The sequence below is a fragment of the Artibeus jamaicensis genome, unplaced genomic scaffold (assembly GCF_021234435.1).
Source record: "Artibeus jamaicensis isolate MK-2021 breed Jamaican fruit bat unplaced genomic scaffold, CSHL_Jam_final contig_3126, whole genome shotgun sequence".
NCBI classification, from domain to species: Eukaryota; Metazoa; Chordata; class Mammalia; order Chiroptera; family Phyllostomidae; genus Artibeus; species Artibeus jamaicensis.
In genome coordinates this window covers 9,633,285-9,660,297 of record NW_026521723.1, presented here as the reverse complement: position 1 = coordinate 9,660,297, position 27,013 = coordinate 9,633,285, and the positions used below count along the sequence as shown (strand labels likewise).

Sequence of the window (27,013 nt, the reverse complement as noted above, 5' to 3'; positions counted from 1 at the left end):
AAGGACAGATTTAGGCCTATGAAATTATAAGATTAATAAATATTATTTAAAACATTTAACTGACTTGTACAAATCACATGCAGCCAGTATGCTTCTGCCTCAGGGCCTTTGCTTAGCTATTCCCTTCGCCTGCAACACTCTTATCCTGGGTACACACGAGGTTAATTCCCTGACCTCTTTCAGATTTCTGTGCAAAGGTTCCCTGACCATCTTATTTAAGACAACAAATCCTTAACTTCCCACCTTTCGTACACCCCACCACTCACTCGGCCACGGAGCCCTTCCCTACTTCAGTGTTCTCCACAGCACTGTACCACCATGTAACATGCTACATATATTGCAGTTGCATGTTTGTTGCCTGCCTTACTGAGTGGTGAACTCCATGAGAACAGAGCTTTGGTACGTGTGTCTGATCTTATAGATCCCAGTGTCTAGAACACTGCCTGGCGTGCAGTTGGTGTTCAATAATGACATGTTGAGGGTATGCAAGCTGCATACTGCTTGCTGCTTACATTTAACCACTATGTCAGGTGACAATCATTTTAGATGTATACACTGAAAGAGCAAAGGTGGCATCTTGCCTTGTCTCCCTACACATGATACTACAGTTGGAGAAATAAAACTAGTTTACATGCTAAGATTTTTAAAAAACGCAGGAATACCATGTCTAGCGCCAGAGGTAGATGTGTGATTTCATATAAATTTGCATCCTGGTTTGCTTATGCAACTGAAATATATATTGCCTAATTGAATTTATTATTTCTGTATTATTCCTATTATAATGCTGATGATAAAGTAATTAAAAACTAATAAATGAGATCTGTGGTAATAAAATAATGAATTCTTTAACTCCATAATAATGTCTTTGCACTTTTAATACAAACAAACAAAATAATAAATTGGAAAAACAAGCCCCAGGCTTCAAGAGGCAATTTATTTGTGGGCACAAGGTTGAAATTGCAAAAATGTTCATGTTCTAGATAACATACTTTGAAAATGTTTAAACATTGTACAATTAACTAATACTTTTTTGTAATTAAATTTAAAAATAAAGGCAATTGAATTAAAAAATAAATTGCTACTAAAAATAGGATAACAACATTTTTGCAAGAAAACAGTTAAACTAAGCTACCTGAGTATTTTTTTCAAGAAAGCAGTTGAACTAGGCTACCTGAAATCTCCAGGTGCACTTGCATTTCGGAGGATAGTAGCTGGGGTAATACGGACTTGAGATTTTCCCTTCAAAGCCAATGGTTTCTTTGACCAACACCGTGTTTTCACACTCTGAAAAAAATCCGGTCATGCACAATGATTTGCAGTTGCGAGATTATGGGAAATACAATGCTTCTATTGCTTTAACTACACATGCATAGTTTCTTAATTGATAGGCTAATACATTTTTTGGAATTTAAACTATTTAAAAAAATAGTACTATATATATGTATAGCCACGTTATTTGTTCATATTCTGTATTTGTTTTCAAATAATATATTTTGGCTACAGATTACAGGATGCTATTACTTTCTAAAAAGCGTAGTTTAAATATACTTTTAAAAGCTTCTGAGCTTATTTTGTTCAAATAAGCGTATACTTGTTGAAATATACCCAGTTTACATGACATGTAGATTTGTCTAAATGAGACAATCTGAAGGACTGTTCTTACTGATATGCTGATTCTCCTGCTAGAAGGTGAGCCCCTTGAGAGCACTGATTCATGTCTATTTTGTTTGATGCCATTTCCCTAACACCAAGAGTCATTCTTGGTGTATAATAGATGCTCAGCAAATATTCACTGAGTGAATAGACAAAGTCCATGACAATATTTCTGACATAATCACAGTTTTAACTTTTGGAGTTAGAGATAATTTTCAACCCAACAATATCTCATATATAGTCTAATTTTGTTCAACAAATCCATTTTACATTAGGCTCTGTAATAATTTGAAGCAGAAAAACTATCAAATAAGTCATTGCCCTAAAATGTAGATGAAACTATAGCTATCAGTATTAAGCCATACCCCCTTCCCTCCTCACATAAGTCCATTGGATAAGTCAATTGCTTATCTCCCATTCTGATCCCTTGGCTTTATTGATGCTCATAATAAGTTACCAAAACATGACTAGCAACATCTGATCAGTTGCAACAAATATTACAAAGAGACTAGAGTTTCTTTTTGTTTTGCGTTACTTCACTAACCCAAGTCAAAAGGAGAAGAATGGAGTGGGGAGGGATCATTTTTGCTGCCTGTTACCTAGTAAAACCCATTAAATCCTCGAGGTTTTTGATTCACAGTACTTTCTAGGACGGCGTTTGCAGGCATGGCTATAAATCAAAAGCCACAAAAGACAGCCTACTGTACTAGTCACTGAGCTACTTGCCTGTACGCTCAGGCTGAAACCCTGCAAACCACTTCCTTTCTTTACTACTTGGTTGCCTGGTAGGTCTGCCACCAGGGGGCGCCATCTTATTCCCAGAAGTGTCACCCCAGTGACTTTTCTTCACCTCACCCCCCGAGATACACTTCATTCCTGTGCAGTCGGATCCTTTAGCAGTTTTGCCAACGTCCACATTATTGTCCAAAGATAATACCAGCCTCAACTGTCTGGCACCCCCTCCTTAGAGGTCCGGGTCCGAGGTCCAACGGCCCCCCTGCGCCCCCCCCCACCCGCTCTGAACGCAGAGACACAAGCACCAGCTGAGCAGCGACACTTCCTCAGTTTCACTCAACGGACCCCTCCTCCAAGCTCCAAACTGTACTCGTTCTGACCGATTTCCTTTGTTCCCCCAGACCTACAGGTGGGAGTTGCTTCCTACGTGTGTTACAGCCATGATAGCTTATGTTTGGTTTGTTTGCCTTTTGAGTTATCTGGTTAATACCTTTATACGGAGTTAACAGTTCTTAACATGAGATTTTCTCTGTTAGAGTAACTAATATGACCTGTCTCCTGAATGGACCCTGAGTCAGAGTCCCTGACCTACACAACCCGTGTTGGGACGCAGCCTGGGGAGAGATCACACAGGAATGTCGCAGATTTCCAAGGGGGACCTTTTGTTGCTGTTGGGGAAGACTTACTTTGTTCTGGGATGACCTCGAAATACGCCCGGATTCCCGATAGCCTCCGAATCTGAGGAGACTTAAATGTCACCAACATGAGATTATTTGTAGAAACAAATGACATTAATGTTCTTGTGGGCTCACAAATTCTGAAACCAGATAATAAAACAAGGGTACATGAGTCATAGGAGTGGAGCTCTGTCCATTGCTAATTCCCACACATTTTCTGGGCCGTCCACACTGTTCCTGTTCACCACCACCAGCCAGGCCGTCATCAGCTAGTGGCTACAGGGCACAGCAGACGGACAGGAGTTGATACAAGCACAGAAAACCACCAGAGAATTCTCTGGGATGGCCGTCCCCGGGCCCTCCTTCAGAGCAGACAAGGTGGAAAGGCAGGGTACTTAATGGCTAAGGGAAACTGTGTTCCCAACTCAGCTCCATCACTTAACTAACTAACTGCTTGAAAAACTCTGGGCAACCAAGGAACTAAGTCTTCATAAATGCCAGTTTCCCTGCTATACAATGGAAGTGGTGATAATGGTGTAGTGCTCACAGAGCATTGTGGTGAAGACTGAAGGACATAATAACCAGATGTGACCAGAAGGGCGAAACGAAATCAGTCACGATGATTGAGCAGTGGGAGCCAGTGACAAGCTTATGGCTCACTGCACATCTTTATATGCTGGACGAATTTTTAACATGCACTTTCATCCCCAAAATATAAATAAATACGGACACTGAAAACACTGTTGCGTATAGATATAAACACTAATAAGATAAGACATAATTCATACACATTTTAGCCCAGTGACTAGCAAATGATAAATTCTTACTAAAGCCCAACTGCCACTAGATGAACAAAATATTAGCACTCATAAAGCAAAGTAAAAAATACTAGCGTATGTATATGTATGTGTAAGCGTATATATGTAAATGAGAAGATTTATGCAAGAATATAACAGATACATGTTCTGGATTATGGGTTTGTGAAATAGTTGATATTGTTTTCTCAGACTTCACTTTCACAACGAACATTGTGTTACTTTATAATAGGAGAAAACATTGAATTGTTTTATTAATGGTATGTAATCACCACAGAATATTTATTCTTACCCTTATTGAAACAGTATACCTCATTGTGATTGCAATAAAAGCCAAATTAAAGGAAAAATCGGTCAGGTTTCAGAAATATTGGCTGAAGGTCCTGCTGCACTGATTTTGATTCTCCTATGCCGCAAAAGGACAGAAAACGCTGTGTCCAATAGGCTAATACAGAGGGCACTACGTGGGCCATGGGGCATGGGTCAGTCACCGACCTCATGTGCACACACAAAGATGGCTCACAAAGAAACCAAGGAAAACCCAGGAACTACAAAAGAGGGACTTTGTCAAAGAAAAAGCCTTTTCCTCCACAACCAGAGTGTCTGCGTAATACCTATACAAGATGGTGCTCCGGATTGGCAAGAGGGAGTCGTGAATGGTCAGGGAGTCGGTGATGCAGTTGTCGGCTTCGATCTGGACGGACTCTATGGACAGACGAATCAGATAGCCCACGATGGCCACCAGCTTGAAGTGGCACATGAGCCTCCCCGAGGTTGCAGAAATCTCCAGAGGGTAGCGAAGAGACAGGTGGTCTGCGTACAAGTACTCAGAGCAGCCTTTTTCTGTGGAGACAGCACTTTGGTTTTGTTTTAGGAATGACATTTCTGGACATCGTGATAGAAGAGTAAAGAGCAAAAGAAGTCACGTGGAGGACATCTGCTGTCTTTGCCAGTCTGGAGTCCACTCCCCTCTCTCCGGATCACAGCACTTAGATTTCACTCTGAGGAACTATCCCTATCACGTCTATATGGTTTAGTCGGGGTTAAACTCACCCCTAGGTGCAGAGGAGAGCACATGACTCAGACTGGCCAATCAGAGTCAAAGGAGCTAGTTCAGGAGTGTGCATGTCAGCCAACCCAAGACAATGAGACATAGTTGCAGCACCTTTGCAGGAACTATTGAGAAATATACTCGTATGTGGTTATTTTTTTCCACCACGTTTACTAAACTGATAAATTATAGCTTGGATCTGCACCACATTGGAAGAATACACTTGGTGAAACCTTAACAAGCGAGAGTAGAGATGCAGCATCCTAATGATATTTTATCTTAGAACTTGGCCCAACCATACCTGAGGCCAGGTCTCCCCACCCCAGGTGTGTCCCAGGTTTACGAGTCAATCAAGTTTCTTTGATGCTTAAACCAGTTTGAGTATATTTCTCTCATTTGCAACTTGAAGAGAGCACTAACAAATATCATCACTTGAAAAGGAAAACTATAGCTCCCAAAGACACTGATTTGGAGGCAGTGGGTGGGGGAGGGTGGGGGAGTGTGGGGGAGGGAAGAAACCACATGACATAGTTTACCAGATCCTATGGTTGAAGAATAATCTGACCGAAGCCCAGCTGCATTGAAAAAACACAGAAAAAAGACCATCGTTCTCAACTTTTCATGTTAGAATTTTGCCTAGAAAGCAAATATTTTCAGTCCTTTAAAAACAATCCAGCATATCTGGTATTTTTTTTAATTAATCCAGTGAGAATAGGGTAGGTTGTTTAGGAATTTAGAGATAAAATAGGCCAGGTATAAGTTGATAGTTTTTGAAGTTGACTAAAAGGTATATCAGAGCTCATTATACTATTTCTCCTCTTTTATGCTTAAAGTTATCCATAGTAACAACTTGTAAACAATTTTAAATGTAAAAAGGAAATGAAACAAATATGATAACAGTCATACTAATTAGTCATATATCTGAAATTGTATATGTGGTACAGAATTTTCATTCATTAAACAACTACGTATCAACTACCTAGTATATGCCTAGCGTATATAAAATTGAAATCAAAGGAGAAAGCCACATAAATTTTGGGTCATACAATGTTAAGCAATTATACTGTCAAGACAAATGGTGGAATTTGCATTTGACAAGGCTCTGGAGAAAGTCATTTGGAACACTGGGCAATGCTACATAGAATAGGTTTGGTTCAGTCTGGATGAAGAAAGAGGCAAGATAAGCCTCAGAAAAATTGTCCTTCCACAGGACTTATTCCCTGGAAACTTACTTTGAATAAGCCAAATTAACTATGGGGGGTATGCTCTCACAAGTTCAAATATATATAGATATCCCCCAACTTTACTGTCCAATCAATGTATGTAACATTTAGCAACTTCATCTACCAACACAGCTGCACGTCTTCAGCCCATCCTGCTGCACTGGGATTGTGGAAGAGAATGCTTCGCTTCAGCAGTGACTACACTAACGACAGTGTCAGGAGAGCTGCTGGAAGGAATGTGCGGAGAATTACCCAACATTCACCATTTAGCACCACAGAGTCCATGTCCACGGCCAGACCCTGCAAGTTTCCCACCGAGGTCCGGTTTATGATGCTCGTCTGGATGGAGTCCTTCAGGATGGCAGCCACGCAGTCCTCACAGAAGATGTGGCCCTTGGCATGTGGCATGACAAACACGATCCAAAAGTGTACAAGGAGGCCACCTTTGTTGTTACTGCTGCGGTGAAAAGAGGGGTGTTCAGGGACACCTCCTAGGAGGTAGACATCTGTAGGCAGCCTGCGACCCACCCCCAACATCTCACTGGTTAAGGCCAGTGAGCACACCTTTCAGCTACACATAACTCCTTCTTTAGTAAGTCATCCACTCCTGCTGCAGAGACTGGAAAGGGGACGCACCACAGTACGTGTGGTTTTTTCTGGGGAGCTCGGATCTAGAACTGTTAGAGAATAGTTGTATCTCCGTGACTAAAAATCAGTACTCACTGCTATTACAAATAGCAAGTTACGATTTTTGAAACCTCCTGGCGGGCATCCATACACAGTGTCAAATCTGCTTTATCCCATTTAACTTTACGAGAAAGGTCCTATTATTATGCCAGTTACTGATGAGAAGATTGAGGCCAACTGTAACAAGACCACACAGCCAGTACGTGGCCAGTCCAGCGATCCACCCCACTTTGGTTTCAGTCTGACCCTGCGGCAGGGATTCCTGACTGCACAAGTATTGTCATGGTTTATGGGAAAGAAAACATCAGGGAGTGTTCTTTAGTAAATAACTTGGGAAATATTATACAAGTGAAGAAAAGTAAACAAATTACTTTATTCTAAGATTTTCATGCCGAAGTGGATTTTGACTCCCTGCAGACATACTGGGGTGGTAGAAGGTGGGGTGCAACCCAGGGCTTATGATTTTTGCTAAAAAGTACTTGACCGTTGGATCCTTTTTTTTTTTCCTCAAAAGATCTCTAGTGATCAGTTGGGGGTTTTTAAAGAATTGTTTATCTTCACCTGAGGACATGCTTATTAAATTTTTAGAGAGGAGAAGGAAGGAAGAAAGAGGGAGAGAAACACTGATGTGAGAAAACCCTGAGGGAGAGAAACATCCATTGGTTGCCTCCCCTGTGCACAGCTGCCCCAACCAGGGACCAAACCTGCAACCTAGGCATGTGCCCTGACTGAAATCAAGCCTACAGCCTTTTGATTTACGGGATGATGCTCCAACCGACTGAGCCACACCAGCCAGGGCTCTAGCAATCAGTTTTTTTACTGAATGCATTTTGCAAAATACTGGTCTTTGTCTTCTTTTTGCCCTCGTCTAATCCAGCAGCCAGGTTAGCAGTCATTTTGTCCAGTTATGGGGTCCGGCAGGCTTCTGTAGGTAGAAACTCAACAGGACAGCACAATAAGGAACTGGGTCGCTTTTGTGCTAAAAGGGGGTTAACCCACAGCTGCCCCCAAGAAGTGACTGGAGTGGAGTGGAGAGCGGTGATACCCTGGCCCTTCTGCACCTTTGACAGGAGTTACCAGCAGTGAGGGGAGCGATCCCAAAGCAAGGGACACACATTACCTGACATCTGCAACGACAGACTGCTTGTAAAATTTGGAGAAGGCAGATGTTGTATAAACCAGGTTTACCTAGAATAGAAAAATGGAGGTGTCTGAAATCTTCCAAACTTGGCTCTCCTCGAAGTACCTAGCATGACCTGGGTCCAAGCTCTAATTCACTATCAGTGAGGAAAATGAGGAAATCAAGCCTCAAACTAAAGGTCTCTAACTCCAAACCCAAACATTATCCCTTGAATTCAAGTAAGTTTTTACTTCCTATACCAGTCTTAGTTACTTTACTTTCATTCTGCTTTCTCTGAATAATAATTTGTTACCTTTTTCATTTATTTTTGTTTTTATAGACCCTAATAAGCTTAACTTCTGTATTCTGCCTACTCAAAGGTTTGTTTTCTCCATGGTTAAGAAATCAAACTGCTTTAAGCACATTTTCAAAGTTTTTGACCCAATCTCCTTTCTATCAATAAATGGTGTTGAAAAATTATATTCTTAAGGACACATTCCTATATTAACCACTAGGGGGCGAATGATGCCCACAACGGGACTACCAAGCCTTTCCCAGGTCACCAGTCTCTGGGGAAACACCCAGCCCTTTTAAAACTCCGTCATTGGATCTCAAAAATAGAGCTATTTCAATCAATTTACCTTCTTTGTCCTTGCTTACCACTTCTAAAAGCAAACTGTCTCATCTGTCAAATCTTCCCTTGGATTTCCCTTTCTACACAGCAGCAAAAAGTCACCCACCTAAATGGCCCAGGAGGGGAAAATACCACCTTAGACATAATATAGCCCAGTGGAAAAACTGAGCTGTGGAGTTTTAATTCACTGTGCAACACAGGACATGTTACCTATACCGGCTGGGTCTCCGTTGTGTTTTGCTCCCCCACCCCCTTTTTCTTTTCTTTTTTTTTTTAATCTATAAAGTGGGGATGAACTAGGTGGGGAAATGATGGTGGGAGGGGGGTACGGGGCAGAGGGAAATAAAGGGGGGGAGTGGGACAACCATAATGGCATAATCAATAAAATATATGTTTTTAGAAATGCCCACCTCTTGGGGATAATTTGAGGAATAATGGATGTATATTAAAGGCAAAGGGGTTAGCCAACACACCCAGTGTGTAGAAAGCCCTCGATAAACAAGAGGCGCCGTGCCCACTCCCGTCTGTGCTGACTCGCTCTCTCAGCCCTTCCTCCCTCTGCGCTGCAGTGTGCCTGCCTCCGGAGTGAGTCACCACTGTGCCACCACCCTCTCCATTGGCTCGCAGACACCACTTGGCAGGAACTGTCTAGCTGGTCACATGTACCAAGATCGATGAATCAGTATCTTTCTATTTGACCAGTAATAATTTTAGAAAATCAGCTAAGGAAGTAATTAGAGATACACACGATTTATGCCCCAGGTTTGCTGTAGCATTACCAATAGTAGCAAAAATTGGAAACAGTTCAAGTACCCAATAAAAAGGGATTTTCTAAATTTGTAGCTTTGAAAATTTATTTTTTTAATTTTTACTTGCATAGAAATATGCAAACTAATAGTGAGAGTTAAAGCTCAGATTATAGAACTGAATATCTACTAAAATTTCAATATTACGCTACCCCCTATGTCTTTGCGGTCCAGAATAAAACGGGTTTTATCTTTGGTGATGTTAAAGATTTTAATGTTCTTTTGATGATTTTATGGGTTTTACTCTTCACACGTTTTTTATTTATGATTATTAAATTGACACTTTTACTTACTTATTCTACACCTCTTTTATGTTTTTAGATTTTTTTAATCCTCACCCAAGGACGTTTTTTCATTGCTTTTAGAGAGAGAGGAAGGGGGAGAGAGAAACATCTATGTGATAAAGAAGCACTGGTCTGTTGCCTCCCATACACGCCTGGACCAGGGATCAAACCCAGAACCCAGGTGTGTGCCCTGACCAGGCATTGAACCCACAACATGTCGGTTACGAGATGATGCTCCAACTGAGCCACACCAGCCAGAGTGACTTTCCTGTTTATAATATATATGTACTAGTTCTTTAATGAGAAAGCTTTTGTTTAAGTGAAGAGATGCCAGTGCATCGAGGTTGAAATGAATGGGTACTGATCACAGATTCAATCAGCACACATGTAAAGTCAGTACTAAAAGGCATTTTAAAGATGACCCGATCCAATTCCTTTATTTCACAGATGAGAAAACTGAAACTGAAGCTCAGAGAGCCATTTCTTTCTACTTCCAGCAGAAAGAAAGAAAGAAGCAATTCTATCAAATAAGCAATTCTATCGTATAGCCAACATGAGCAAAATCCCATGATTCCCGGACTGCCTCCTTCGCCGCCCTCCACACTGTGCCGCTGACCCTCCCCACACCCCGCCCTCCGGCCCCACCCTGCCCAGTCTCTCCCCACCCGCCATCACCTCACCACTTGCTGTACAGTGCGTGCCACAGACAGGAATTCCCTGGACTCCTTCTCTCGGTATTCAGGCAGAAACTCAATGTTGGTGATGCGAAACATGCCGGCAAAGTAAAAAGCGTCTTTACTTTCCGTCTTGCCTGTAAGACAGGAGAAAACGCAGGTAGGTGGTATTCCCATATGTGAGGGACTGAGGCATTGTCTGATCTATGTCATTCTCAGATTCCTAAAATGGCTTTATTTTAGGCAACTATTATTTTACTGGTTCACAGCATGCAGAGTTCTAAATGTAGTTAATAACATCTCTTCCATCATTGATAAATCACCATATCCCTTAGCATACTCCATTCTCTCTTTCAGCTTCTGAAAAATACTTAAGAACAGGATTAGAAAAGATGAAAAGGTAAAAGATGTACCTCTTAGACTCTATACATGCGTAGAGTAACTCAGGGGCCAAAAAGAATGTATACGATTTTTATGGAGCCCAAGTCTGTGGAAGGTAAGAAGGTAAGAAGGTAAGAAATGTCTGCTCTCAGGCTCTGAGGTGAAGTGAGCACAGTACAAGAAGAGGGAAGGTCCCCGGTGGACTTCCACGGAGCCCCCGGCTGCTCATCCCCTCTCTGACTTGTGTGGCTGAGGCCCGGGGTGCTGGGCTGGTCCGCAGTGCCATGCAGCGCAGGGAGAATTCACCCTTTTAATGACCCACAAAGTGTAGTCCTCAGCCCAGTGTCAGGTTGCTTTTGCTCAACTGCTTTGCCTAGTGAAGACCATGACCATGGCCTTGGGCATCAGGCTAGCCCCCAAACATGCAAAGACACTACTGCACCTGAGTCACCTTCAGACACTGCTGATGTTGAGAACAGCTTGGGGAAACGAAGGCTCTCTTTTCTCCCTTTGTTGTTGTTACCAAGGCCTTTCTGCCATGTGGCTCCGTCCCCCCAGCCCTCCCAGCAGGAGTAATTTCCTCCCTGTGGCTCCTGCCCTGCTGTATCATAACTTCTGTTTGGATGTCTGTCCTTCTAGAGGAATGGAACCTTCTTTTTGTCTCTCAACCTCTAACACAGGGCAGCCAGTGCCTGATTTAGCTTTGAAGCTCAATAAATGTTTGGGAGAAGGAAGTAAGAGAATAAGGGGGATGGAGGAAGAGCACACAGAAATGCTAAATAGGTGATGCGAAGTTAGAAAGATGGTGTAGAGACTTCCGGCCAAGATGGAGACATAGGTAGACACACTGTGTCTCCTCACACAACCAAAATAAGGACAACAATTTAGAAACAAAAAACAACCAGTACTGAGTTGTTTTTAGTATTCACAACTCAGTTGTGTATTAAATTATACACAATTTAGTGTACAATTGTGTACACTAAATTTAACTGTGTAGAAGTCCAACAACCAAGGAGTTAAAGTAGACACATTCATCCAGACTGGGAGGAGGGGCAGAGAAGGGTCTCGGCAAAGCGGTGGCTGGCAGACCAATGAGGTGGTGGATTGTGGAGTGGCTCTAGTGCACAAGGCAGCTGGCGGACCAGGTGGTCCCACATTTGGGTGCAGATAAACCAGGCAACACTGGGGAACGAGACAGACCACACAACGCCAAGGTCCCATTATGGGGAATAAAGCCTCAAAACACTGACTGAAAACACCTGTGGGGCTTGAGGCCCTGGGAGAGACTGCCAGTCTCTCAGGAGAGTTGGTTGGAGAGACCCACAGGGTCCTAGAATGTACACAAGCCCACCTACCGGTAATCAGCACCAGAAGGGCCCAGTTTGCTTGGGAGAAGCAGCGGAAGTGACTGAAAACCAGCAGAGTGAAGCAAGTGCCATTGTTCCCTCTCAGTTCCCTGCCCCTCATACAGTGTCACAACACAGTGACTGGGCTGCCCCGCCTTGGTAAACACCTAAGGCTCTGCCCCTTGCTATGTAACAGGAGGGTCAAGAAAATAAAATGGCCCAAGCGAAAGAACAATCAAAGCTCCAGAAAAAATACAACTAAGTGACAAAGAGATAGCCAACCTATCAGATATACAGTTCAAAACACTAGTATGTGTTTTGAATCAGGATGCTCACAGAGTTGGTTGAATTTGGTCACAAATTAGATGAAGAAATGAAGGCTATGCTAAGTGAAATAAAGAAAAATGTACAGGGAACCAATAGTGATGAGAAGAAAACTGGGACCCAAATCAATGGAGTGGACCAGAAGGAAGAAAGAAACATCCAATCACAAAAAAATTCAGAAACAAGAATTCAAAAAAAATGAGGAGAGGCTTAGGAACCACCAGGACATCTTTAAATGTTCCAACATCCGAATTATAGGGGTACCAGAATGGGAAGGGGAAGGGGAAGAGCAACAAGTGGAAAAGTTATGTGAACAAATAATAAAGGAGAACTTCCCCAATCTGGCAAAGGAAAGAGACTTCCAGGAAGTCCAGGAAGCTCAGAGAGTCCCAAAGAAGTTGGATCTAAGGAGGAACACACCAAGGCACATCATAATTACATTTCAAGATTAAAATGAAGGAAAGAATCCTAGAAGCAGCAAGAGATAAGGGCACAGTCACCTACAAAGGAGTTCCCATCAGACTGTCAGCTGATTTCTCAAAAGACACCTTACAGGCAAGAAGGGGCTGGAAAGAAGTATTCCAAGTCATGAAAGGCAAGGACCTACATCCAAGATTGCTCTATCCAGCAAAGCTTTCATTTAGAATGGAAGGGCAGATAAAGTGCAGATAGGGTCAAGTTTAAGGAGTTCATCATCACCAAGCCCTTATTATATGAAATGTTAAAGGGACTTATCTAAGAAAAAGAAGATAAAAAACATGTACAGTAAAATGACAGCAAACTCACAATTATTAACAACCACACCTAAAACAAGAACAAAAACAAACTAATCAAACAAGTAGAACAGGAACAGAACCACAGAAATGGAGATCACGTGAAGGGTTAGCAACAAGGAAGTGGGAGGAAGAGAGAGGGGGAGAAGGTACAGAGAATAAGTAGCATAGATGGTAGGTAGAAAATAGAGAGGGAGAGGGCAAGAACAGTATGGGAAATGTAGAAGCTAAAGAACTTATATGTATGACACATGGACATGAACTAAAGGAGGGGGATGTGGGTGGGAGGGGGTGTGCAGGGTGGAGGGGAGTGAAGAGGGAAAATGGGGCAACTGTAATAGCATATCAATAAAATATATTTTAATATTTTGTTTATTTATTTTTAGAGAGAGGGGGTGGGGGTAGAGAGAGGGAGAGAAACAGCAATGTGTGGTTGCTTCTTGTGTGCCCCCTACTGGGGACCTGGCCCACAACCCAGGCGTGTGCCCTAGACTGGGAATCAAACCAGGACCCTTTGGTTCCCAGGCCCTCGCTCAATCCACTGAGCTATGCCAGCCAGGGCAACAATAAAATATATTTTTTAAAAAGATGGTGCAGGACTATTATGCTAAGTAAAATAACTATAAAGAAAAAGGACAAGGACCATATGATTCCGCTCACATGTGAAATATAAAACAAAAAAACAAATGGACAAACAAAGTCATAAACGCAGACAACGAACAGTATGGTGGTTGCCAGTGGAGAGGGAGATGGGGAAAGGATGCAAAGGCGAAGGGGCCAAATATGTGGTGATGGAAGGAGACTAGTCTTGGGTGGTGCACACAGTGAAGTATGGAGATGATATATCATAGATTTTACCTCTGAAACGTATACGGTATTATTAATGAATGTTACCCCCAATAAACTTAATTTTTTAAACAGAAGGAATAAACTGTGAGTGATAAGAAGCAGTCTCCCTTGTATGACCCATTCAGGGTCTCATTAGTTGCAGACAGTGTAGGGAAGAGAGGAGGGGCACAGGGTAAGGGGCAAGAGGCCTCAGCTTCTGTCCTAGATTGGTTCTTTCAAGTTAAGTGACTTTGGATAGATCCCCTTGCCTCATGAAGCCTCTCCTATAAAATGAAGGTTGCTTTGTGTCTGATTTTACCAGGGAAGGGCTTGTTTGACTTTCTTCAAACTCTTTAAACTTTGAATGAGAGCTATGACTTCCATCTAGAAGCTCACGCATCCCTCTGGTATCAGTAAGTACTCAAGAGGAAGCATAACAGCAATGTGAGGGAGATCAGTTTGGCCCTGTTTATCTCTCACCTGACTCTTTAGCTCAGCCCAACACACAAGATGCTGCTTGGTCTTCCTGATGAGCTCTCTACCTCATTTCTCAAGGCTGCCCCCAAGCCCAAACTTCATGTATCAGAACTGACCTCTGCTGTTTGTTGAACAGTTCTTACTTGTCCATACCAGTTTCCCTTTGCTCATCCTGGTCTGTCTTCCTGAAATGCTCTTCTCTCACCTTAGCACAGCCAACAAACTACTTCTACACAATGAACTTCCCAAACTACTTCTCCACAATGATCTTCCAAAACTGCACACAAAATTCTAGGGCAGCAGTGCAATGGTACCCACTGAAGCCAGAAGAGAACTGATGGGAAGTAAGTTGTTTTGTTATGGGTGGGGGTTACATGTCTTCATGTTTGTGCCCATTGACTTGACTTTCCCCACTAGTCTATAAGGACAGAGATTCTTCCTGTCTACCAGGAGGTGAGGAACAAATACCTCGGTCTCCAAGCCCATTACAGGGCCCAGCTCACAGTGGGTACCCCAAGATATGTCAGATAAATTTGCAGAAGCCAGTTCATGAAGCCTTCTCTCGACTCTATCCCTGGGCATGTTGGGTGCTTCTTTTTTGCAATTATAAAGTAATTGCTTAAGATAACCAACCATATGGGAAAACATATTTGCCAATGATACCTCAGACAAGGGTTTAATGTCCAAAATATATAAAGAACTCCCACAATTTCACTGTGAGAAGACAAATAACCCAATTAAAAAATGGGCAAAGGACTTGAACAGACACTTCTCCAAGGAGGATATAGAAAAGGCCCAGAGACATATGAAAAGATGCTCAGCATCACTAGCTATCAGAGAAATGCAAATTAAAACCACAATGAGATACCACTTTACACCGGTCAGAATGCCATTATAAACAAAGCAACAAACAACAAATATTGGAGAGGCTGTAGAGAAAAGGGAACCAGGACCCCTTTTAGTGGAATTGCAGACTGGTCCTGCCACTATGGAAAACAATATGGAATTTCCTCAGAAAACTAAAAATGGACCTGCCTTTTGACCCAGCAATTCCACTGCTGGGATTATACCCTATGAACCCTGAAAATCACCAATCCAAAAGCACCTGTGCACCCCAATGTTCCTAGAAGCACAGTCTGCAATAGCCAAGTGCTGGAAGCAACCTCAGTGCCCATCGGTAAATGAGTGGATCAAGAAACTGTGGTACATTTACATGATGGAACACTACACAGCAGAAAGAAAGAAGGAGCTCCTACCCTTTGCAACAACATGGATGGAACTGGAAAGCATTATGCTGAGTGAAATAAACCAGGAGGTGAGGGACAAATACCATATGATCTCACCTTTAACTGAAAACTAATCAACAAAACAAACAAGCAAGCAAAATGTCACCAGAGACATTGAAAGAGAAAATGGACAGTAACCAGAGGGGAGACGAGAGGGGATAATGCAGAGGGAAGGGTGAAGGGCTTTTAGGAACAACTATAAAGGACACGTGGACAAAACCAACTGGGGCCGGGATCAGGGGAGGGAGATGATGATGGCTGGGGTGTGGGGAAAGGTGAGGAAAAAAGACAGAAAACCATACTTGAACAACAATAAAGTTAAAAAAAGTGATTGCTTAAACAAATAAAAAAAAAACCAAACTCACACTCCCTTCCAGCACTGAACTGTGAGATTTTTTGAAAGTAGAGAATCTATCTGCCAGCATCCTACAGGTAGAAGATGCCTGAAGATTCTTTTTGAAGGTCGTGGTATGCCTGATGTCTTGCATTGTACCACACCAATTATAGGTGACTTGAACTGTTCAAGACAATATTCATTCATTCTTTGCCCATGAATCTCACGTTCCAACCAAATTTTAATGTCCTTGACAGACTCATATCTTATAAGAAACATATTAAAATGTACGCAGTGGGAAGTCTAACATGAGTCAGCAAAGGCTATACTTGCTGAACTGCATGGGTGTGTTATGACTCATGTCCAATCAATCAGATTGACACAAAAATAATAAAACAAAATAGCAGAGGAGAGAAAGGTACAAGAGTACAGTGAAGCTCAGAGAGCTAGAATGTAAGGTTGCCTAGAGACAGGCAGTGGGTGGAATGAGGAGAGGAAGCAGCTTAACCTTCCATTCATTTTTAAAGCTAAAACTGGATTACATGGCTGAACTAGTCAGTATTTGTTTCTGAGCACACTCCTCGGCAGTTCTCATCCTATCACCCATCTCCGCTCCTCTTGCTTACCTGTGGGAGGAAAGCAGTAGTCGGAAAAGAAGCATAAGAAAGATAGTTCTGGTTTCTTCCTCCTTAAAAACCTCCAGAGTTTCAGAAATGGCTATTAGTCTGAGAAATGAGAAAATCCTATGAGATACACATAGGGGCAGACTGGGTCTGACTTTCTCCTGCTGAACTCACAGGGTGAGCCCTGACCCCGGGGCAGCGTTGGGTTTTACTCACTGATGTAGAGCCACAGAAGGGTCCAGGCTATGACTGCCAGGATGGACAAAAATACCGTGAAGAGGATGATTTTATTTTGGACATTCCAAAAGCGAGCTTTCTTCGGGGGCGGCTTCTTGAGTTTGGCTTTGTTGATGGGTTTTCTCGGTGGGCGTCTACCGGGTCTCACTGGCCGCCCCGGCCTCACTGGTCTCCCTGGCAGCTTCCCTGGGGCGCTGACCACCTCGACTGAGATGTTGGATATCTTCAAGGGAAAAAAGGCGTATTAGCAATTAGTAGTCTAGAGGTTAAATGGAATCACTCAGTAAAGGGAATCTTGGTGCTAAAAGGCCTAAAGATGTCAGGCAAATTATTTCCATAAGTGTAAAAAATTGACCTGTATTGAATCACACAATTAAGATCAGGAAAGAGAAAGATATTTATATGAACTCTGGTGAAATGGTTCCCAGGCCCTCTCTCAACTCCCCAGTTTGGCTAAATAGATGCTGTGGACGATTGGCCTGAATTTCACAGAGCAAAGACCAGAGAGGACCTGAGGTCAGGAGGTCAGGGTTTTCTGTTGGGCCAGTTCCTGTGTACACAGCTGGGGGGACATGTGTATGTTTAAAATGTTTGTATTACATAGCTTTTCTCCCACAACCAATTTCTTCTGGGCTAAAAGGGGATTGAAAATAAGAATATAAGTTTCTCAGAGAAATGAATTGATTTCCCATCATGGCTTCGGGACTGAGTGGGAGGAGCAGAGAGTGAGGAGAATGGTGCGGGGTGTGTGGGGCTGTGGGGTCGGGGTCGAAGCCCTCAGGTCCCCGGTTCCTCACATGGTTGCACCTGTAAGCCAGCCACCGCACTGATCAGCTTCTCAATCACAAATAAAAGAATCATTAAAAATAAAGAATAAAATAGAGGGTTCAGAGAGAATTATTGGTCTTACAGTATTCGTGTGCAAAGTGTTATATGCAAGAGGAAAAATACATTATTTAGCTGTTTCCCTTCCCCTTTTTTTTTTCCTCCTCTGCCCTCTGCCATTTGATCCTGTGAATTCTTTAATAATGTAGAGGAGAATTTAGCTTCTTTGAAGGAGAGATTTATACATGTCAGGGTAACTAAACTCCAGTGATGAAATGACTTTTAACCACACATTCTCTTAAAGGCAACCACCTAGAACATCAGTTCCAAAGAATAATCTCTCTTTTGAGCTCTTTTAAGAGTTCTCTCTCTCTCTCTTTGTTGCTTTCTCTTACTCTTCCCTTCGAAGTACATGTCTTTTAGTCTTTAATCCTATCAATTAATGGAATAATATGTGGCCAAGTTCATTCTGAATTATTCATGGCTCCCTCATTCTTTTTTTGCCAAACACCCTTGTCAACCCCTGGAGTGCAATGCAGCTTATATCCCTCCTGGTGAAATTGAACCAGACCAGACCTCATTTAATGTGATGTCCAGCAGGAGAGAGGAGGACATTTCCAAAGAGAAAAATATTCCATGGTAGAATGAGTTGATTATGGCGTCAAGCCATTTTCAAATATTGCCCCAAAGAAATAAAAATAAGACCCCCCCCCCCAAGCAAAAACGTTAGCACACGTAGAACCGACAAGGCCAAGGTTGGGTTTTTAAGTGCAGGAACACATTATAGGCAGTCTCAGTTAGCACTGATTAAATTTTAAAATGGAATTTGTGTAGAGATCAGTACAATTTCCCTGGAGTTTCAGAAAAACAGCTGCGAATCCATTGCCAAGTTCAGCGCTTCAAAACAAGGCCACATTTGTAAACTCCATTAAGTACCATAGAGGATAAAGTATTTCATTATCAGTTCCTTTATTTTTACAAAGTAACATTGTCTCATTTTACTAACAGGGTCAACTATAAGTGGCACTCAAGCAGCAGAGAAAGCTTCCCACACTGCACTTACATGCACATCCGCAGGTTTGGACGGAACATCGTCGTTTTCTTTGTCCATTGTTAGCTGTTCCGCCGCATGGGACCCTCCAGAGGTGTCTCAAGCCAGTGTTCACCCCCTTACCTTCGCTCTCGAGAAGAATTGGTCTCTGCATTCAAGCTAGCTTTCAGAGGAAAGGAATCAATTTACCTCCACCGGGTCCAGTTCAGAAACTGAAGCTGCCTCCTTGCTATGTAGTGAATGTTAAAGGGACCTAGCAGGCAGTTTGCACCCAAAACTAAAGGTCTCTTAATGGAACTCTAATGGGGGTCAGACCTCCCCAAGCTGAGCCTCGGAGCAAGGTTGTCTCACATGGATATAGTCCAACGACCCCCAAATATTCACAAGTCATTTAAATTTTTGCAGCCTCTTATAAAGACTATTCAGAGACCTGTAACCCTCAGCTCTGCTTCCCACTGCCCTTTCTCCAGAAGCTTCTTCACTCTCCAATTCAGGTATCCACAGTCCAGCCACCCTCTCTGGAAATCCAGATCCAAGAGGTTTGGGGTTTTTTAAATTTATTTATCTTTAGAGGGGAAAGGAAAGAGAGAGGGAGAGAAACATCTCTCATGTGTCCCTGCTGGGAACTGGCCTGCAACCCAAGCATGTGCCCTGACCGGGAATCCAACTGGGGTTGTTTGGTTCTCAGGCCCGCCCTCAATCCACTGAGCTACACCAGCCAGGGGTTTTTGTTTTTTAATTTTCCTTCCCTATCCTTTCTCCATTCTCAATAAACCCAAGTCCTTCCTGATAAAAATCGTCTGTTCACATCTCTCCCATTCTTCCCCACATCAGCCTAAATTAGGTTCAAGCTGGAGACTGGAGGGAACTGGCGAGGGGCACAGTCAGAATTTTCCTTAGGAGGCAGGAGACATGGGAGGGAAAAGCTAGGAACTGCTCACACTTGTCCTTGCAACGCGAACACGCTCTGCTGTCAGCTCTAGGCATCAATGGAAACCTAACTGATCGCCCCTTGAAAGGGAAACAATGTTCTGCTAATCCAAACGCAAACTTCATTCTCATTCAAGGCGAGGTCATAAGAAAACAAACGGGAAACTGCCTGGTGAAGGCGGTGACAGATTAGTGAGTGAAGACAGAACGGCAAAAAAATTATGTCACGTTGTACACATTTGCTTCGTGGCTTTTGTTATTTACTAAAAGTACTGATGAAATAATAATGCCTTAGGCCTTATAAATATAAGATTGAGATATTTGAAAATGAACTCCATACTCTGGTTTCTCTTCAGATCGTATAAATCTTTCGCCTTTTACAAAAATGAACCCCTTTTACTTGCCCATCTTTTCTGTATTCTTTTCCTTATTTCTAGAAGTGCTTGTTTTACTGATGTAAGTTAATGGTGTGCCCTGGGCAGTGGTGTGGAGAGCAGGATCAGTAAAATGGCCTTGGTCCGGTCAAGACAGCACAAAGTGCATGAAACAAAGTGGAGTCACTCGTGTCAACCAGGATGGCTGCCTGTCAGCAGCGACACTTTGGTTCAAGAGGGAAACTGCCTACCTCAGCAGACAGACCTGGCAAGGGGACACACTGAAGATATTTGTCTTCCCACGTGGTCAGAACAGCCAGATCTACAGAGCCGGACCACTCTTAAATAGGCTCCTGGGAAAATTCCCCACTTGGCATCAGGGGTGCCAAGACTGATCAAAAAGACCCAGAAGGGTGGGGTACACCACTTTCCAAGTACAACTGAGGCAGGCTCCAGAGCACTGCTGAGACAGCCGAGCGCCACACACCAGAGTGCTGCTCCGCGCCACGCTGGTCTCCCTTGGCATCGACCGCCAGAGGCTCTGCCCTGCTTGACTGAGGACTTTGCCTGCCCTGCTGCCCACCTGGCTCCCAAGGTCCTTCCCAGCAAAATGCTGACAGCTCCCTTACCCTCTGTGCTGTCTCCCAGACCTGCAGAGCGAGACTCTGGGACTCGGGTTTGTTGCCCCCATTGATTACTCTGTGTGTGTGTTTTATTCCTCTTAGATTGTTAGAGTGTGAGTAGGACATTAATGTATGCTGACATTCTCCTTTGAGTGAACCCGTTCTCAGTAAAAGCTGAGTGAAGAGCATTGTTACCGTGTGTGACTCTCGACGACTCCTAAGAGCCGGGCTGCCAGCAGGCAGCTGGCAGAGCAGTTACCCCGCTGACTTATGGGAAAGACTGTATCACAAACAGGTGCTCATGACATTTGTCAAGGTCGTCAGCAGAACATGAACCTATGCTCCTGACAAGTGGCCACTAACAAAGACTCTCTCCTTAAGAATCAAACCTTAGGCTCCTTTGAGCTCTCTTTTTGACTAGACTTCACCCTTGGGTTCAGAGAGAATCTCCACCTTGAAATTTGATCAAGTTCTTCATCCCTCAACTTGGTCTATAAATCCTTGGCCTGTCTTTAGCAAGAAACCCCCTACCCTTGATGTCTCCTCTTAGTAATTTTCTGTTCACTGGCCCCTCACTGTGCTCATTGGCCATAAATCAACAGCTATCTTTACTGTATTTGAAATTGAGCTCAGTTCTATTATGAAGTCTCTTTCCCATGTAGTGACAGGAGTAAAGTCCATCTGTACTGTCTTTCTCTAGTGTCCAGCCCTGTTTTTCTTTGGCACCACCAAGAATAGGAAATGACAGCAAATGCTAAGAGGCTGCACTCTATGTACAGAATTTGAAAGCAATCCTAAAACACACTAGGGGCTTTTAAAAATTATCACCATTTTCTAATAATTTAAAATAATGTCAGTGATAAAATACTCCTCTCTGAAAAAAATTTTGCTATAGGTTTTTATATATATCTCCAGAAAGTATCCAGCCGTATACTATGAAAAATAGACATTTACTGAAGAAGATACAAGAGACAAGAAACATTGTACATAGGACAATGACGCCTCAGTCCCCTTCAAAGTAGGCACCTTGGGACCTCACTCAGTTCTCCCAGCATATCTTCTACTGTTCAAAACACTCTGCAAAATTCTTTTTTGGAATTACCATCAGCTGCCCCGTTGTATTTTCCTAAATCTCATCAATGGCCTAAAATCCCTTGTCCTTCAAAAGTGATTTTAGTTTTGGGAAAAGCCAGAAGTTGCAGGGTGCCAAAGCTGGGGTTGAGTCACCTGGGTGATTTGACGTTTCACCAAAGAACTCATGGACATAAAGAACAAACTGACAGTAACCAGAGGGGAGGGAGAGGAGGATAATGGGGGAAAGAAGGAGAAGGGTTGCGAAGGAACATGTATAACGAACTCATGGACAAAGAGAACGGGGGAGGGAGGATTGAATGTGGTAAGTGGGGATGGGTAGGGCAGGGCAGAGTAATGGGGGGAAATGGGGACAACTGTAATTGAACAACAATAAAAAGAAAATAACTGTGCGTGAGATGAGATGCGTGAGCAGGTGCACTGTTGTGACGAGGCTGCCAATCACCAATTGTCCATAGCTGCAGCCATTTTCATTGTATCACATCTCTCAACTGTCAAAGAACATTGAGGCAGTGCTCCTTATTAATTGTTTGGCTTAGAGGGCCATACTCCTGATGGACAACACCTTACCAACCAAAAAATGCATGGTCTTGATCCTGCTGCGATTCTGGTGCGCCTTCTTCAGAAGTGGAGAACTAGGCAACTTCCACTGGGGCAACTGGGCCTTCATTTCCAGATCATAGCCTTAGACCCACAAGTCACTGCCAGTTATGACCTTCTTGGGGAAATCTGGTTCACTGGTAGCAGTATGAATCAAGTCGTTAGCAACTGCACAATGTTCCTTCTATTCTGGTAGAAGAAGCTCTGGAACGAATTTCATCATGACACATTTCATGCCAAGATCCTGTGTCAAAATCTCAGACACAGTAGTTTTTGTAATCCCCAGATCAGCTTCTAGTTCTCTCACTGCCAGGTGCCGATCTTTGTTGATTGCAGCCTGTAACGTTCAATATTCTTGGGTGTTCTGCTTGTTGCAGGTCTTCCAGAATATGGATCATTGTCAACATATTCTCAACCACCTTTGTGGCATCTGTTCCACACTTTTATTTGCACTGCACTGATTTCATTGTCTCCAAAAGGCTTCTGAATCATCCAGATACTTTCCAAGGAGGAATGTTCAAGCTTAAAGCAAAATTTGATGCAGATTCATTGCTCTCCTTGCTCAGTCATTTTGAATGCAATGGCCACACAGAACACCTGCTCAGCCAACAGCATCTACCACCCCTGCAGACTGACTAGCACAGTGAAGTCATCATTGTTCATGCATGTAAGCACCATCCCACTCTCCTTGACCGCCAGGTTACATCAGTGTCAAAACAAAAAACCATGTTCTCATTGTATTAACAATGGCTAGATCATTTCTGACAGACCTCATATAGGTGCTTCAAATGAACACATTTTTATTATTCACCTTTTATTAAGTAATAAATGTCATATAGAAGTCAGTTATACAGAACATGAAATGCCAGGTATGATATCTTCATACATAATATTCTGTATGCAATATCTATTTTGTTCATTTATTTTTACTAGTGTAGTTATATCTATAAAACTGAGTAAATTGTTTACTTTTTCTAGCCATTATCACTTATTTTATTTCATAATTATTAGTGAAAATGTCTTCATTGTTAGTGAGAGACACGAGTTATTAAAAAATGATTGATGCTGGCTGGACAAATATATGATCAAGCAAGTATAGCAAATGTTAGTGGTAGAATTTAGGTGTAGGTATATGCATTTACACTATAGAGTTTTTTAAACTGCATTTGAGATTTTTCTTGATAAAATGTTGAGGGGTGTGGAATCACCATCCCCAGGAGTCAGATACTCCAGATAAGCCACTAGATTTGACAGACAATAGCAAAGGAGGCTGAGGCACAAGATAAAGTCATGGTCAGTGAGCTTGCACCTGTCCCCTCGTTGCTTTCTCTTGCACGAAAGTCCTGGTGCACAGCCCCTTCGGTCCCAGAATAAATGACCAAAGACATTCACAGTGGTCTGATGTAGGTTGGTGCTTCCCATCAAAAACAGCTTGAATGACAGTGAAGAGGTTTTTATAGCTTTTTCAGGGACAAAGGCCCCCATGCGGAGGGGAATGGGGCAGATGTCTACCTGCTGGCCATCTGAGCAGATAGAGTGCAGTGACCTGGATCGAAGAAGAAATACTGCTCCATTTAATTCAAGCAGGGGTCACTGAGAGTACATAACTTATCCAACAGAATCAGTTCAACACCCAAAATCATTCTAAATATTTCAACCTTCTACCACAAAGGCAAGCCCAGTGCGCCTCTGGGACAGACGGCCTGGAGGCAGGGCCAAGTCATCTATCTAACCTGAGCAAGGTTGTGAGCCCCTGACACAGAAGGCACTCAGCATCAGGGGTGCCACATCCATCCTTGTTTAACCAGAAGAGAGGCCAGCTCTCCCATAACCCGCAAAGTTCATTTCTGCTGCTTAGGACCCACGTTTCTCTATTATGATAAATGGCCACGTGCAAAGGTGCCGTATGACCACCAGTCACCACTGTGCTCTCTGCAGAGGGGACGTGGATCCTGAGGAATCACAAGGTTTCACAGGAGCCTGGGAAGCCAGCTGGCCACCGAACACTGTCACCCTCAGAGTCCTGTAATAAAATGACAAGACAGTGATTGCGGCCCTCCTTTCCCTGCCAACTCACATCATTCTAACCCTTAGCATCACATCCCATGGATCTTTTGGAAAAAATGAAATGATGGTAAGACATCTTAGAGAACCCTTAGGTGGACATTAATGTAATATCCTCTTAACTGTTTTCCCCTTTCTGGGCTCATTCCTCACCTGTGCATATCCTGCTAGCTAAATCTTTGTAAACAACCCTAATGTCACCTCCATTGTTGACAATTGCAGCCCGGTCCCCCTCCTTGATACTCAAGGTCTTTCTCAGTGTGACACCAGGCTACCTCCCTGTGTCCTCCTGCCAGGTCAACCAAATTTGCTCTTTCTAAGTGTGCCTTTTCTTTCTTATTCATCTGTTTATTCACCCCTACATCTGTTTGCTCAACATTCATTGCTCGCCTACTATTCGACAGATGCCAAATATTTTTTTATCTTCTTTTTCTTAGATAAGTCCCTTTAACATTGCATATAATAAGGGCTTGGTGATGATGAACTCCTTGAATTTGATCTTATCTGAGAAGCGCTTTATCTGCCCTTCCATTCTAAATGAAAGCTTTGCTGGATAGAGTAATCTTGGTTGTAGGTCTTTGGTTTTCATGACTTGGAATACTTCTTTCCAGCCCCTTCTTGCCTGTAAGGTCTCTTTCGAGAAATCCACTGACAGTCTGATGGGAACTCCTTTGTAGGTGACTGTCCCCTTATCTCTTGCTGCTTCTAGGATTCTCTCCTTCATTTTAATCTTGGATAATGTAATTATGATGTGCCTTGGTGTGTTCCTTCTTGGGTCCAACTTCTTTGGGACTCTCTGAGCTTCCTGGATTTCCTGGAAGTCTATTTCCTTTGGCAGATTGGGAAAGTTCTCCTTTATTATTTGTTCATATAAGGTTTCCACTGGTGGCTGTTCCTCTTCCCCTTCTGGTACCCCTATAATTCGGATGTTGGAATGTTTAAAGATGTCCTGGAGGTTCCTAAGCCTCTCCTCATTTTTTGAATTCTCGTTTCTTCATCCTTTTCTGTTTGGTCATTTTTTTCCTCTTTCTGGTCCACTCCTTTGATTTGAGTCCCAGTTTCCTTTCCATTATTATCGGTTTCCTGTGCATTTCCATTCATTTCAATTAGTTTAGCCTTCATATGTTCCTCTAACTTGTGACTAAAATCAACCAGTCTGTGAGCATCCTGATCACCAGTGTTTTGAACTGTGCATCTGAAAGTTTGGCTATTTCTTTGTCGCTTAGAGTTATTGGCTCTGGGGCTTTGAGCTGTTCTTCTTGAGCCATAATATTTTGCTGTGTTCATGCCTGTTAGGTATGAGGAGCGGAGCCTTAGGTGTCACCAGGGCGGGGCCACCCAGGTTGCTGGTTTGTGACACTATATGTGGGCGCGGGGTCAGAGAGGGACAATGGCGGTCCCCTCTGCCACTTTCCGCCACTGGGGCCTGCACAGTCTGTCTCACTGCTTCGCTCCTTCACAGGTTTATCTGCGCTCGACTGTGTGACTTTGGTCAGCCCTCAGTGAGTCCACCGCCCTGCACCCTCAGTGGGTCTGCCCGCTACTCCACACCTGGGATCCACCTACGGCTGCCAGCGCGCCTTGGTTGCACCCTTGGGTTGCACGCCCGGGTTGCGCACCCAGGTCGTTTCAGTGGATCTTTCCTGCCCAACCCCGCTCTGCTGCTGGCTCTGCCCCTCTTACTGGTTTGGCTGAAGTATTGGTTGTTGTCAGACTTCCGTGTAGTTCAATTTTCTGTGGTTTGGCTGCGTTTTTGTTGCTAAAACTTTGTTGTTTTTAAACATGGTTGTGTGAGAAGGTGCAGTGCTTCCACCTATGCCTCCATCTTAGCGGAAGTCCGCCAAATATTTTTAAAATGAATTAAACATAGGAAGACCTTTAAAAAACTCTCAGTCAAAGAAGCCATCATGCAAACCACTGATTACAATGTTACATAAGAAATGCTATCAAAGAGGTGTCAACAAAATACCGTAGAGTCACAGAGGAGGCTGACAGTAGCTGCCCTCTGCTCTGAACCTCGGACCCCGTGCTCGTCACATTATTCCAGCCCTCACACTTCCCACGCCTCACTTGTGGCTCTCCTGCCTGCTTTTCCATCCAGCCCGCAGCACCCTCTTCTTTTCCTTAGCTTAAAAGTTTTATTGTATATACCGATATGCAAGAACTAAGTAATGTCATAATAATTAATTAAACACTACTTTGTAGTGTCTCTCACGTAGTGTTGGTTATTTCACTTTGTTGTATGTAGAACCTATCTCTAAAAGTCTTGAAGGCAAGGTCCTTGTTTAACCTCTTCCATGTAATAGCCTTGAGAGGCCGGGGGCAATAGCCCCTTCAGGAGTTGGTTGCATTTGTGGTGGCTCCAGCTTATCTACAACCTAGTAAGCTAGTCTGGTCTCTAACACGGATGGTGGTGGAAGACTCAAGACTCATGTCTCAGCAAACAGCATGAGTGTGCACATTTGCATGGCTTCCCCTTTTCCCTT

General features: G+C 43.2%; 1 protein-coding gene across 2 annotated transcripts in view; it reads right to left on the bottom strand.

Annotated features, from left to right (window-relative positions):
• Nucleotides 1-18,904, bottom strand: part of TMPRSS7 (transmembrane serine protease 7) — a 39,535-nt gene extending 20,631 nt beyond the window's left edge. Inside the window, exons 1-9 of one of the 2 annotated variants that reach the window (XM_037144322.2) lie at nt 18,857-18,904; nt 16,948-17,191; nt 10,366-10,496; nt 7,962-8,029; nt 6,418-6,611; nt 5,468-5,506; nt 4,495-4,723; nt 3,075-3,205; nt 1,172-1,284 (exon numbers count right to left, since the gene is read on the bottom strand). In XM_037144322.2, coding sequence (XP_037000217.2) covers nt 1,172-1,284; nt 3,075-3,205; nt 4,495-4,723; nt 5,468-5,506; nt 6,418-6,611; nt 7,962-8,029; nt 10,366-10,496; nt 16,948-17,191; nt 18,857-18,904 — 1,197 coding nt within the window. Of the gene's footprint in view, nt 1-1,171; nt 1,285-3,074; nt 3,206-4,494; nt 4,724-5,467; nt 5,507-6,417; nt 6,612-7,961; nt 8,030-10,365; nt 10,497-16,947; nt 17,192-18,856 lie in introns of those variants that run through there. The other variant, XM_037144323.2, reaches the window with a different exon arrangement.
• Between the last annotated feature and the right edge of the window lie 8,109 nt (nt 18,905-27,013).